At 33.7% G+C, this 13,586-nt stretch overlaps 1 protein-coding gene across 1 annotated transcript; it reads left to right on the forward strand.

Moving 5' to 3' along the window:
* Positions 1-8,341: 8,341 nt before the first annotated feature.
* Positions 8,342-12,891, forward strand: LOC134713974 (uncharacterized). The gene is made up of 2 exons (XM_063575238.1): positions 8,342-8,428; positions 12,245-12,891. The coding sequence occupies exon 2, from the start codon at positions 12,280-12,282 to the stop codon at positions 12,727-12,729; it is 450 nt and encodes a 149-aa protein (XP_063431308.1). The 5' UTR covers positions 8,342-8,428; positions 12,245-12,279; the 3' UTR covers positions 12,730-12,891.
* Positions 12,892-13,586: the final 695 nt, after the last annotated feature.

Genomic DNA, 13,586 nt, shown 5'->3' on the forward strand with positions numbered 1-13,586 from the left:
CCGGGGTATTTGTAGCCGACTATATATGGTATGGGCTTTAATCATTTTTGAAAGCCGGACTTCTTCTGAAAGCTTTTGGGCGGCGAGATTTTTTTTCTGTAAAGCTTTCGATGTGTTCTTTTTCTTTGTCATCTTTCTTTTAGTTGTTATCTTTCCTAATGGCGGCCATCTAACTGGTAGAGTGTACTGTCCATTCCCCCCTAGTCAAAGACCAGTCGACAGTTGTACTTCCTTGTAAAGCTAGTACATGTACCGGGTAGCCTGTGAGTCAGAGTAGGTTCTTTGCATGATTCATATGAAGTCGTTTTACCATACTAGTATTACGAGACATCATAAACATGTCTGTCCAGGTAAATTTCTTAATTCTAACTGACCTGAAGTGTTTAACTTACTATAATTCGTCTAGTCATATAATACTAAGGGTTCCAGGGGCGGATCCAGCCATTTTAAAAAGGGGGGTCCTAACCCAGGACAAAAAGGGGGTGTCCAACTATATGTCCAATTTAAATGCATTGATCGGCCAAAAAAAAGGGGGTTCCAACCCCCGGCCCCCTCCCTCCCTGGATCCGCCAATGGGTTCACGAATGAAAATGGATGTGATCACCACATAAGAATGTGCTTTATGTATATATATACATACAACTCGTCTAAACATCAACCCAACAATGTTAGATCTGTAAATTTGCTTTCGCAAATTTTTTGTTCTTCCCTCGCAGGAATATGTAAGAGATGTTGTAGTAATGAGGTCGAAGATGAAACACATTTTCTTTTTAACTGTGATAGTTTATCAGATCAAAGGATAGACATGATAACAATGATAAATAATTTTCAATATCTTGACCCTAAACAAAAACTGATATGGTTAATGAATAATGAAGATGAGAATTTATTATCAGAATTATGCATGTTCATTAAGAAATATGAAAAGTTTTAATGGGATTTATTTCCCTCTACTACTTGTAATTTGAACTTTATATTTTCTCCATAGTGAGTTCTAGAGCACCGTCCCTTGATGAATATTGTCCAGTAGCAATGTTAACCCTTGCTATTGTGCATTAGTCATGAGGAGAATCACTATTGGAGTAATCTCATGTATCTGTAGCTAGTTCTGAAGGATCCCCCCTTGATGACATTTGCATTGTTGTGATGAAGTCCCTCACTACTGTGCACTGGTCATGAGGAGAACTACTGCAGATTGAGATACTACCAGGGAAAATGGTCTTTATGCATTTAAAAAAAAAAGTTCTAAAATTCTTTCAGTTACGAGACATTCAGAATAGAAACCTCGTAGCTGACAAAATTGGTGACGTCAGTATAGCTATTGGACGGTATAAAAGGATAGACAGAATCAAATTAAAATGCATGATCTTCAAACTTTTATGTGAAAAAAACGGTGATGTGTGTTCCCCGGTTGATGACACAAGCACAGGAAGGGTGTTCAAAATATGGCTCTGTGTTATATTTGTAAAAATGTATGTATAGTTTTTTTTGTAAATTGACATATTTGGTATGTTGAAAGTTCACATGTAACAATACAATATCTTTAATGAACGCTGAAACTATATTTATTATCATTTTCTGTAATAGTTCCCGAATTATTTCACTATTGGAATAACCACACCCTTCAGGGATTGGCTGAAGTGTGCTTCATACGAATACAAGAACAAATGGACTGAAAGCAGTGTACAAATTGTACCAATGTTTTTTCAAACACAGGCTCCAAAATCAATAATATGCTGTCAATAAGAAATCAAGTATCTTCCAAGTACAATTTTGTTGGAATTTATAGTTTATAATTATTTTATATGCTCAAAGAGTCAAAACGGTTACGACGCACGTTTTTCGAACTTAGGAAGTCTCCTCCTTGAATATAGTTATACTTTAGTTTACATGTAAAAAATATATATGCACTAATGTTGTACAAAAGATTATCATATACTTAGACTAGATAACATATGATTTTTACTGTATGATTATAGCAATAAAATAACTTATTTCGAGGAGATAGATTTAAAGCATAACTAGAAAAAGAAGCACACAGGATGAAGAAAAAGCTACAACAATAGACAAAAAAACGTATTAATCAAATCAAATCAAATAATTTTATTGGTGTAAATTCCTATACAGAAATGATACCAGCCGACATTTACAAAATACAAATACGTCAAGTACAAAAATAAACAAACAAACAAACAAACAAAAACCAACATATTTCCTCAATGATAAGAGATACATATTTCATATCTGCATTGCGTGGAGGTGTTATTCCTCCTTTATTATTAATTTAAGCTATTACAATAAGCTTTAATACTATAAAAGTTCTTAGCAACAGTATGTTTGCTTTAAATGAACTAGAACACACCCACGAAATCGCGGGCATATGCAGCTTGAGAACTGTTGTAGGATGATGTTTGTAAAAGATAATTATGTATGGAGAATTTCATAAAAGGTATCAAAAGCCCTTTCCCTTTTTCCAAAGTTCGATATTTGTTTCCTTTTTGTTAAATTCAACTATTTTCGTGTTTCTGGCCTCAGGCCACAATTATTCTTCTCCTTTGCTAAAATGCATCTTTTGGTAAAAGTCAAATTAAATTAAAAATTTGCACCGCTTCAAACATGAAGTAAATGTAACTAATTATATATAGACCATTTATGTCTAATATAATATGCTTCTAGGACAATCGGATCCATCAGACTCTGGCGTACCACAAGGCACAGTACTAGGACCGCTGCTTTTCCTATGCCACATCAACGACCTCCCAGAAAGCGTAAAATCTCAAGTTCGTTTATTTGCAGATGACTGCCTACTTTATCGAGAGATTAACAACACAAAAGACCACCAAACTCTCCAAGAAGATCTAAAAGCTCTGGAAGTATGGGCACTAAATTGGGGAATGAAATTCAACGCCAAAAAATGCTATATATATAATGAGCTTCAAACAAAAATCAACACACTTCTAACAACTAGACAACCACATACTAGAACAGGTACAAACAAATCCTTACCTAGGTCTTAACATATCTGATGACCTAAAATGGACCAGCCACATACTATATCACAAATCATTACTAATGTATAAGGCAAAACATGGCTTAGCTCCAGAATATATGTCCAGTCTTATTGTATCAGCTTCTGCAAACCAAAAACATAATACCAGATTTTCATCCTCAGATAATTTTATTATTCCAAAACCAAATACACAGTTGTATAAGTCTAGTTTCTCATACACTGGACCAAAAGTGTGGAATGCTCTTCCTAATTCAATAAAGAAATCAAATACAATATCCGAATTTAAACATAAATACAAATCTATTTACCTTTAACATTTATACCATCATATTTGTACTGTAATGCCATATCATAATTGTTTATTGTATTTTAAATTGTATATAATCTTTATTTATCATTATTATTGATGCATTGTTTATTATTAATGTAATTATTATTGTATTAAGAGAGCCTTATTGAAAATTGGTGTAATCCAAATGAGTTACTCTCTCTAAATAAAGATATTATTATTATTATTATTATTATAGAGAAAACAACAAGCAAGGCAAGCTGTACACTAGGGTTCCTGAAAAGAAACTTGCGCCAGTGCCCCCAACAATACAGTGCTGTCATCTGGGACCCATTCACCATCAGGGAAATAGAAAAAATAGAAACCATACAGAAAAGAGGAGCACGTTTCATTCTGCACGACTATAAATCCAGAGACACCGGATGCGTCACAAATATGCTTTCTAAGCTAATACTACCACCTCTCCAAGAACGAAGGAAACATCAGAGGCTGACTATGTTCTACAAAGTGGTTGAGGGATTGGTGCCGGCTATTGACCCAACAGATTATCTACAAAAGTCAGGAAATAAACGCCAAGTCAAAGCAAAAAACTTTAGTAATTTTCAATACTCAAACATAGTGGAAAGACAAGAAACCAGAAATAGCAGATCGTATAAATTAATAGACTGCTAAACAGACATTCGGAAGAACTCTTTTTTTTCCCTTGAACAATAATAGAGTGGAACCATCTGGACGAGGTAACTGCATGTCAAAAGACAGTTGAGGGTTTCACGGCTGCCCTCCAACGGTTGGACTAACCAACCCGCTCTCCTTCCAGTGCGCATATATCCGCGATCGGATCCTGCACTGTGTAACATACAGATACAGATACAGATCAGTGCTTTTTCTTGCGAGAGCATTAACATGCCAATGGTAGGATATGAACCTTGTATAAATGACTAAAACCGACTAAGCCTAATTTGAGGGTTTGGTCGGAGGGGTCCTGATCCCGAAATCCTGGTCTTAAAAACATGAAATCCCGAGATGCAGAATTTAAAGAAATTCATATCCCGAAAAACCGAAATGAAAAATATATTCCCGGATCCCGTATTGATCAATCCCCAAATCCCGAGCTTAAAAACACCCGATCCCGAAGTCCCGAAAAAGGTCCTGCCTCCCTCTAGTCTCTTCCCTACTTTCATTTTTGTCAAATCACTACTTTCACTTTCAACAATAAATTAGTATGCCCCATTTATGTGCATTATGTTTTCTAGTCTGTACATCCGTACGTGCGTTCGTTCATTCGTTCGTGACGTCCGTCCGTCTGTCCCGCTTCAGGTTAAAGTTTTTGGTCGAGGTAGTTTTTGATGAAGTTTAAGTCCAATCAACTCGAAACTTAGTAAATATAGAGCCGAGGTGACATCTGTGTACTACGGACATATTCTTGTTTCCACATAGTGTTTTATTTATTTTATATATATGCAACTGGTATGACCCCTTAAAAACGTTGGGCACGATGTTCCTACAACCCCTACTATGATTTAAACAGAATCTTCGAAATTCCATCCGCAAAACAATATAAAAATGTTATAAAACACGAACCAATATCAAAAAAAATACAATATATGTTTTAAATTATGTTTTTACAGCTCTTGATCATACACTAAGTAATATCTACAGTATATTTGAGGATTAAAATAACAAAGCTATGTGAAAAAAATGGATTTCCAACGTTACATTTATGAAAAACTGTTTTAACTCTTATGTATAGTGATCCTATTTCTTATTCTCTAATCTTCTTGGTTCTTGGCAGGAACAACGACATGTATCGGTTCTTTGTTGCGTTTAAGCCGTTATTTTGCCAAATTGCATTTGACTCGGTGGCTGCATATTAAGCTGGAATAAGAAAAATGTCAACGACTAAAAGTGAATTTTACAAGTAGATATAGCAGAAAATAAACAAAAAGAGTAAGCCAATAATGATCAATAATAATATCTAACAATAGTAAAAATATTTGCCTCATTGTTCGTGAGTTCAAATATTGCTGATTCAATAAAATCTTCTCTATTCACGTTCGCTTTTCAAACGGTTTCCATTTTGTCCAAGTTGATGTTTCATTTTTTCAAAGTAGTAAACGCGTATTTTTTTTTTATAATTGATCAAAACAAAAGTAAGATACACGAAGAGTAAAAAATGCCAAGATTCTTTTCTTTTTAACTACATATTTGGGTCTTAAAGGAATAAAATGCTTCCACACATTACAAAACGGTAGCCAGTTTGTCCAAACGTCTGAAATGTCTAAAATCCGAAAGACGCTAATTTCCGACGTCACATGTGCTAAAGTTTCAATTAAATGTTCATGATAATTAAAGCAAATCGTTGGTGAAATTTGAAAAAAAAGAGTTTGATGATTGCTGCCGAAAAAAAAAATAGTGCATGTTGCTATAGACTCCGCGAGGATTTCTTATCGTCGAGTTGCAAGTTAGGAAAGTCGAGTTGCGAGTTGTGAAAGTCGAGTTGCGAGTTAAGAAAGTCGAGTTGCGAGTTAAAAAAGTCGAGTTGCGAGTTACAAAAGTCGAGTTGCGAGTTATGAAAGTCGAGTTGCGAGTTACGAAAGTCGAGTTGCGAGTTACGAAAGCCGGTCGAGTTACGAGTTACAAAAGTCGAGTTGCGAGTTACAAAAGTCGAGTTGCGAGTTAGGAAAGTCGAGTTGCGAGTTAGGAAAGTCGAGTTGCGAGTTACAAAAGTCGAGTTGCGAGTTACAAAAGTCGAGTTGCGAGTTAGGAAAGTCGAGTTGCGAGTTACAAAAGTCGAGTTGCGAGTTACAAAAGTCGAGTTGCGAGTTAAGAAAGTCGATTTGCGAGTTACAAAAATATTGTTTACACCGAATTTTCAGGTTTGATTTACATTTGATAAACAAAACATGCATGTATCCGAACTTAGTTAATCCCGTGATTGTGGGAATTTCCATTATGTCTAAAACTAATCCAAATCAGATTTCTTTTATTCTGATATTCTTAGATACATTTCTTTTTTGGCAGAAATTACCAAAACAATGGTTTAACTATTCTTCTAACGTTAAACCACTAATATAAGATTTATGTTGTACTCAAAATATAATAAAACATTTTATGTTCAAGCTAAGATGGGAAAAAAGGAATGAGAAACCTTTAATTTTTCCTAATTTTAAACTACGAAAATAAAAATAAAATAGCAGAATCTATGTTCACTTTTCGTATTCCATCCATCATTTCAAATTTTATATAAAGTTTTGCTATTTTGCCTGTTTTAATTAAGTTTAAAATAACTTTTAATTGACAATATGAAACATGTGAACACTATATAACTCAAGTTTAAACCGTTAGAAGTGACTCAGTTTAATAAGGTACCTAATACTTTAAAAAAGAAATACTTATACTTTCCAATTAAATCTTCCCGGTAAAGTGGACCGTCAAATGGCGCAAATGTAGTTTTTACAATAGTATCTTTGACAGCTACATTTATAAAATAAAGAATAAAAACCGGGAATGAGTCAAAGAGACAGCAACCAAATCAAAATATACAATTCAACCAAAGGTCATTGGGTCTTACAACACAGCGAAATATCACACACCTAGAGGGAGCCCTGAGCAGGCCCATAATCACAATTTTAGATGGATCAAGAATATAGACGCCATTCTATGCTGCTAAATATAAAGATGAACCAAAATTAAAACATATACAAGAGCAGCAAAGGCTAAAGGTTCCTGACATAGGGAAGACACAAAAATGCAGCGAGTTTAAACTGGTTTTATACACGCCCATCATATCCCCTTCATCTCTAGCCAATGCATTAGACATACATAATTTTAACATCCTCAATTTTGAGTGTCACTGACAAACAACAAATTTTGCGGTCCCTAACGAATATTGCCCGGCTCTGCAGCTGCCCCAAAAGCGGCCACTTTAAACGAAATCTGCAGAAGGGGTGTTTTACATATATGTACTATAGTTTAGTTGCTATCTTTTTTTACGTTTAATACAAGCCATCTGCTGTATTTCAAAAGGCTATCAGAAAATACTATAAGTAGTTATTATCTAGTCCATTTTATTTTTACGAGAGACTCAGATAAGTCCAAACCATCAAATTAATCAACAATACTATGTACAATTCTACATGTGTAAGCAATCATCATTCCAAAATGTTATACAGTTACAAAATGTACACCAAAAAATTAAAATATTTTAGTTTCCCCATTTTTACGCAATTCGACTTTCGTAAATCGTAACTCGACTTTTGTCACTCGCAACTCGACTTTCGTAACTCGCAACTCGACTTTCGTAACTCGCAACTCGACTTTTGTAACTCGCAACTCGACTTTCGTAACTCGCAACTCGACTTTTTTAACTCGCAACTCGACGTTCGTAACTCGCAACTCGACTTTGTAACTAGCAACTCGACTTTCGTAACTCGCAACTCGACTTTTGTAACTCGCAACTCGACTTTCCTAACTCGCAACTCGACTCTCGTAACTTGCAACTCGATTTTCTTCACTCGACTTTCCCAACTCGACAGAAAGTGAATCTCGAATTTTGTTGCTTTGTAAGTTTTAAAACAAAAAATATATTTTTATTAAGAGCGCCACCCGGGAAATTTAGAATAAAATTCGAATGTTTTCGTGTAACTGTCATTTAAAATTCTTCCAACCAGATGCACATATATGATATACGTTTTTAGCTTATCTTATTCACTCTCCCATCTCTGTACCGTCAGAACATGACTGTTTGTTACATTTTGTGTACATAAAAAAATTGAGAATCGCTAATTCCCAGAGAAAAGTTGACAAGATAATATTTTTAATTAAATGAACAAATTCATTGTACCCTGTGTCGACCCTCAAACAATGATTAATGGTATCAGTAAGTTTTATCCTCAGCCCCTTTCTTGATCATTAATTTTTTTTTTAATGTTCCCAAATACTGTTGTTTGAGTAATATTTTTTTCTTTGAATATTACTTATATAATTACTTGATTAGATTAATATAAGTTTACATAATTAGTACATGTCGTAAATGATCTATTTTATGGTATAAACTTCCTTGGACTGTTATCTAGCACTAAGTAATAATGTTGAGGGTTTTACGACCCACAATACATGAACATAAAAAGGTATAATTTTATGTTTCCATTTTGTAAATGTTTATTAGTTTGCATAATCTTTGACAAATTATACACTAGCTGCAAATGCGTCTACAGTTTGTCGTTCGTCGTTTGTTCGTTCAAACGATGCATATCTTTCTAAATTTAACATTTCATCAATTATCTAAACGTGTTCTTGCTTGTCATAACTCAAAACATTGTCTAAAATTACTCAAAACTTCAATCCCCTCTAACCAAACAATGCATTTGTTTCCACTTGTGTTACGTTTAAAAAAAACTATAACAAACGGCACACAATGTTTATCAAACTTTGGTTAGAAAGAAATACACTCTTGATGTCTTGATAGACATGTTAATTTGTATTATGTTTTAGAAAAGGTATCACTCCAGGGGATTAAAATTCTACTTTGGGTCAAATTTTGAGGAAATATGTGACATCTTTGCCCTCTTTTTGCTATATTTTTTTGGCAAATACATCCAGGTTGTTGCCATACTACAGTAAAAAGAAAATAAACGTCTTTGTACCGTTCAACTACTGGATATCAAATCTATGAAAAATACTGATTACATACTTATGCACATATATTTGACAAACAGTACGCTTTTATTTGTAAGACAGAAATGAAATTTGGATGGTAAAGTTTATGTATATTGCTATCTTACATAAGTACTAATCCAGTGACAAATCTCATTTTGTGGTGTCATCTCCAAAAAGAGCAATAAAACTACCATTATACATCAGTGTCTACTATGAGGAAGTTTTTATAAGCATTGGGATCCTCTTTATTGAGTTGGTGCAAGTCTCTCAAACTGCACACACAGTGATCGTCGTGTAAGCCACTGCTACACCTAGATTTCTTGTCGCCTGTTGAAGTCTACACCATCTTCTTCGTTTTCTATGCACTCTACAAGCTCCGTCACAGCTATTAACCTGTCTCTCGGAGCTCTTACCACCTTGCCCACAAATCCAACTGCTTTATTTCTATGTACGATATTTTAAATGTATGATTTTTCTCGGACCTTCTACTGAATATAACCAAATAAACGGAGAATGTGTCCATGGGACACCAATAATACTCCAGCTAGCATATATAACATTATAAAGGGTAATGTTGGGACGTACGTGCGTACAGACGGACAAGGGTAACAATTAATGCCCACTCCGAAGCGGCAGGGAATAAAAAAATCGGAAGCTTTTATACTAAAAATGTCCATACCCGACCAATTCCCGATTAACCCTAAGACCGTGAGATCGTGAATAGTTGATTTGGACTAGCTAGTCGAGTAAAGATCGTGTAAAGATCGTGAATTAATCGAATAAGTATTCATTTTGTTGTCGAGATGGAGTCTTGATGGTGTCATTAAGGAAACGTGAATGGTCGAATAAAGGTCGTGTACAGTCGTATGGCGGTCGGGTAGAAGTCGTAAACAGGCCCGATTAAAAATTTGGTTGAGCTTGGTTGTGGAAATTTGGACAATCGGGTTCATCGAGTTGATCTGATCGGCAGTGTGAACCTAGCTTTACGACCATCATCCAAAATACAATAGTTGACTTTACGACCATCACACATTTAAAGTTACGACCATCCTGGTCGAATTTTTAAATGACTATTTCACGAAAATTGGAATCATTTTATGTATCAAATTTTGTTTCAATATCAACGCACTGACCGTCGATAAGTGTATATGAGATAAGCGGTTTTGGCTCAAATAAACCTTTTAACTGCACGAAAATGGAAAAAAGAAAAATACTCATCCCTAGCGTTGTTTCCCATTTTCGGATGGTCGTAACTTAACATTACGACCATCCGCTTACCACAAGTGTACATTGAAGTGAATTAAAGTAATAATAACGCAATGTACCCATAAACTTCTTCTTCTGTACGTTTTTAATTCCAATCATGGAACAGCTTCTCCGGTTGGAGTAATAAAAATGTTTATGTCGCACACCTAACAGTTTTTAGTAAAACTAAGAATATATGTACACTAGAAAAACATTCTAACATGAAACCGATTAGTATATATCTTTATTTGCAAAACATACATAAACCAATTTTGGTTGTGGCAAATACATTGACAAACAAACATAATGAAACATAATGAAAACTCGACAATATTATAAAAAATATGATAAAAACAGTTACTGTTCTCCTTTCCTCAGTTCTAATGACTCTTTAATAAAAGAAACAACTGCTTTTACATCATTTGGTGTTGATGGATTAAGTCTTATCACGAGTTTATCAGTAAAATTAAGTGTATCAAAATTTACATATTTTTGTATATAATATTTTAGAAAGATTTCTCTTATATTTTTATGTATTTTACAGTTGAAGAAAAAATGAAATTCATCGTCTAAGATATTACATATTTTTTATTTTCTTTCATTTCGTGGTATTTTGGTATATCGTCCAGATTCTATGAAGAGACAATGATCGCTTATTCTAAATTTGGTTAAAATTTTTCTTGTCTCTTTACTTGGGTGTGATAGGTAGTATTGCATTTGGTTATTTATATTAGATTTAAGAAATTTATATAGATATATTTTATTATTTTCATATAAGGTGGTACACAACACTTTCACTAAAATTAGTTTGGCTCGTTTAATTTTTATAAAATTTTGTCAAAGTATTTACTTTGACCCTTTAACAAAGATATAAATATTTCAAAAAATTTGAACCAACCGTTTTGTCAGAAAAAATACACTGGTTATATAGCAATTTGACAAACTCCAATTTTGATCATTGAGAAGCTTAACATTCCTTTTACAACACAACGTAATCAAAACGTCTGACTGACTTTACAGAGTTATCCCCCTGTAGTGTTAATTTAAAGGCTTCATTAAGAAGTGGGTATTTGATCGAGTTCCATTTGGTATTCATAACTCGATACTACTGGGCGCTTTACTCGAGTACTCGTTGCTATCCCTACCATTTACCGATCAATAGATACATGCTTCACTAAGCACTATTTCAACAACGATTTTGATTTTAAACTTGATGGTACATCCATAGCTATACATATCTTGGTCTTTTGCTTAATTATAATGGGTCATTTGTTTGTGCAAAGAAAAAGCTTGTAGAACAGTCGCAAAAAGCACTTTTTGCTGTTTAAAAAAAGATAGAAATTTACATTTACCTATTGACTTACAACTTTAATTGTTTGATTATCTTGTCGAACCTATTTTATTGTATGGATCAGAAATATGGAAAAATGAAAACATTGATATAATTGAAAAAGTTCATCTACAATTTTGCAAGAGAATTTTAAATGTTAAATCAAGTACTCCAAATGTGATGGTATATGGAGAATTAGGAAGGTTTCCACTAGAAATTAAATTAAAATTAAGAATGTTATCGTTTTGGAGCAGAATGGCTAAAAATGAAAACAAACTTAGTAGTTCTATGTATAAGCTTATTTTCAAATTCCATACAGAAATATTATACAGCATACCCATTTGTACTGAAAATGATAAATATGCTGTCATTGTGTCACTGTCAGTTATTGTATAATCTAGCTATATTTATCAAGAAGCTATCTACCTACATTTAGAAAGATGCATGTATCTCACAAGTTTTAATTATCTTTAGAAATTACTCTTTTGTTAATATTTAGTTACCTGTATATTCTGTCATTTATTGGATTTGATTTGTAATTTGTCCTCCTGTAACTCATATTTTGTGTCTGAGTGTAAATAAATAATTGAATTTGTAATGAGGTTTACAGACTGTAATACCTATGCAAAAGTAGCTGTATGCACAACGGCGTAACAAAGGCTATAAGTTGACATTGTTACATGATTCACCATATACGTATTTCTATTCTCAGCAGCAATGAATCTACTTATAAAATAAGCAAAACAGATGAGCAGAGGACCAGTAGTGCCATCTTGGGTCAGTCAACCACCGACAAGAGCATTCATAGATGACATGACAATAACAGCAAAATCAGTATTGGAAGGCAAGTGGATGCTGCAAGACCTGGTTGAGCTTATAAACTTGGCAAAGTGCAAGCCTTCAAAGTCAAGGAGTCTGAAATTAAAGAAAGGAAAGGTGCAGGACAGAAAGATCCGAATCGGAGGAGAGATCGTTCCAACAATCACGGAGAGACAAGTTAAAAAATTGGTCAAGTGGTTTATAGACTCTTTAAAGGACATAGTACATGTAGATGAGATGGTATCACAGACAGAAAAGTGGATGACCATTATTGACAAGTCTGGTTTACCTGGGAAGTACAAAGACATGGTGCTATCAGCATGGAATAACACCAAAAATCAATTGGGCTCTGTTGATGAACGAAGTATTTCTGACTAATGTTTAAAGTCAAGAGAGAATGTTTAGTACGGCAGCTTTGTGAATAATTGTGCAGATCCTGATACAAGCAAGAAATTGGGCAAAGAGTTTCCTCAACTATTACTCTATTATTTCAGATAGGGAGGCATTTGAAAAAAATGTCTCACTTCCGGTAATATCCAAAATGGCGGATATAATACTTAAATTAGCCCAATATCAGTGGATAGTGTGTGAAAATGTGATTTATCATGCTGCTATAATAATATATGATACAAACCTTTGTTATGTATAACTTTTGAGTATATTATATAGATTAGATGTCTTTAAAAATCCTACTTCCGGTAAAATCCAAAATGGCGGACATTGTACTAAAATAAGCTTATATTTTTGATTGAAATGTGTTTTGACGTATTGCTTCTTTCATTAAATTGTACAAGAACCTTTCTTTGATGTTGCTAGTGGATACAATAAATAAGACATATATCTGTAAAACCCTAACTTCCGGTAATATTCAAAATGGAGGACGTATAAATATAATTATTTTATTTTGATATTCAACTTTTTTTCAAAATGTAAAGTAAATGTGTGGTTTTTTTTGCTGGTCATTAAACTTTTGGCTTTAAGTTATCCTCTAAACAACTTTTTTTTTCTATAGTTAATGTTTAAATACAAAGTTAACACTTCCAGTATTTAAAATCAATATGGCGTAAATTTCAAAGATGAGTCATCATTCCATATCTTCAATGTAGAGTTTTGGATAAATTGATTAGAAAAAAATCCCTTAAGTACTTAAAAATCTTTAAAGTTACTGATTTATGGTCGCCAATGTATGCTTATTCACAAACGAGGAGCTGATTCTCCTCTTTTATATGGAAAGC

This window comes from Mytilus trossulus, chromosome 4 (genome assembly GCF_036588685.1).
Source record: "Mytilus trossulus isolate FHL-02 chromosome 4, PNRI_Mtr1.1.1.hap1, whole genome shotgun sequence".
NCBI lineage: Eukaryota > Metazoa > Mollusca > Bivalvia > Mytilida > Mytilidae > Mytilus > Mytilus trossulus.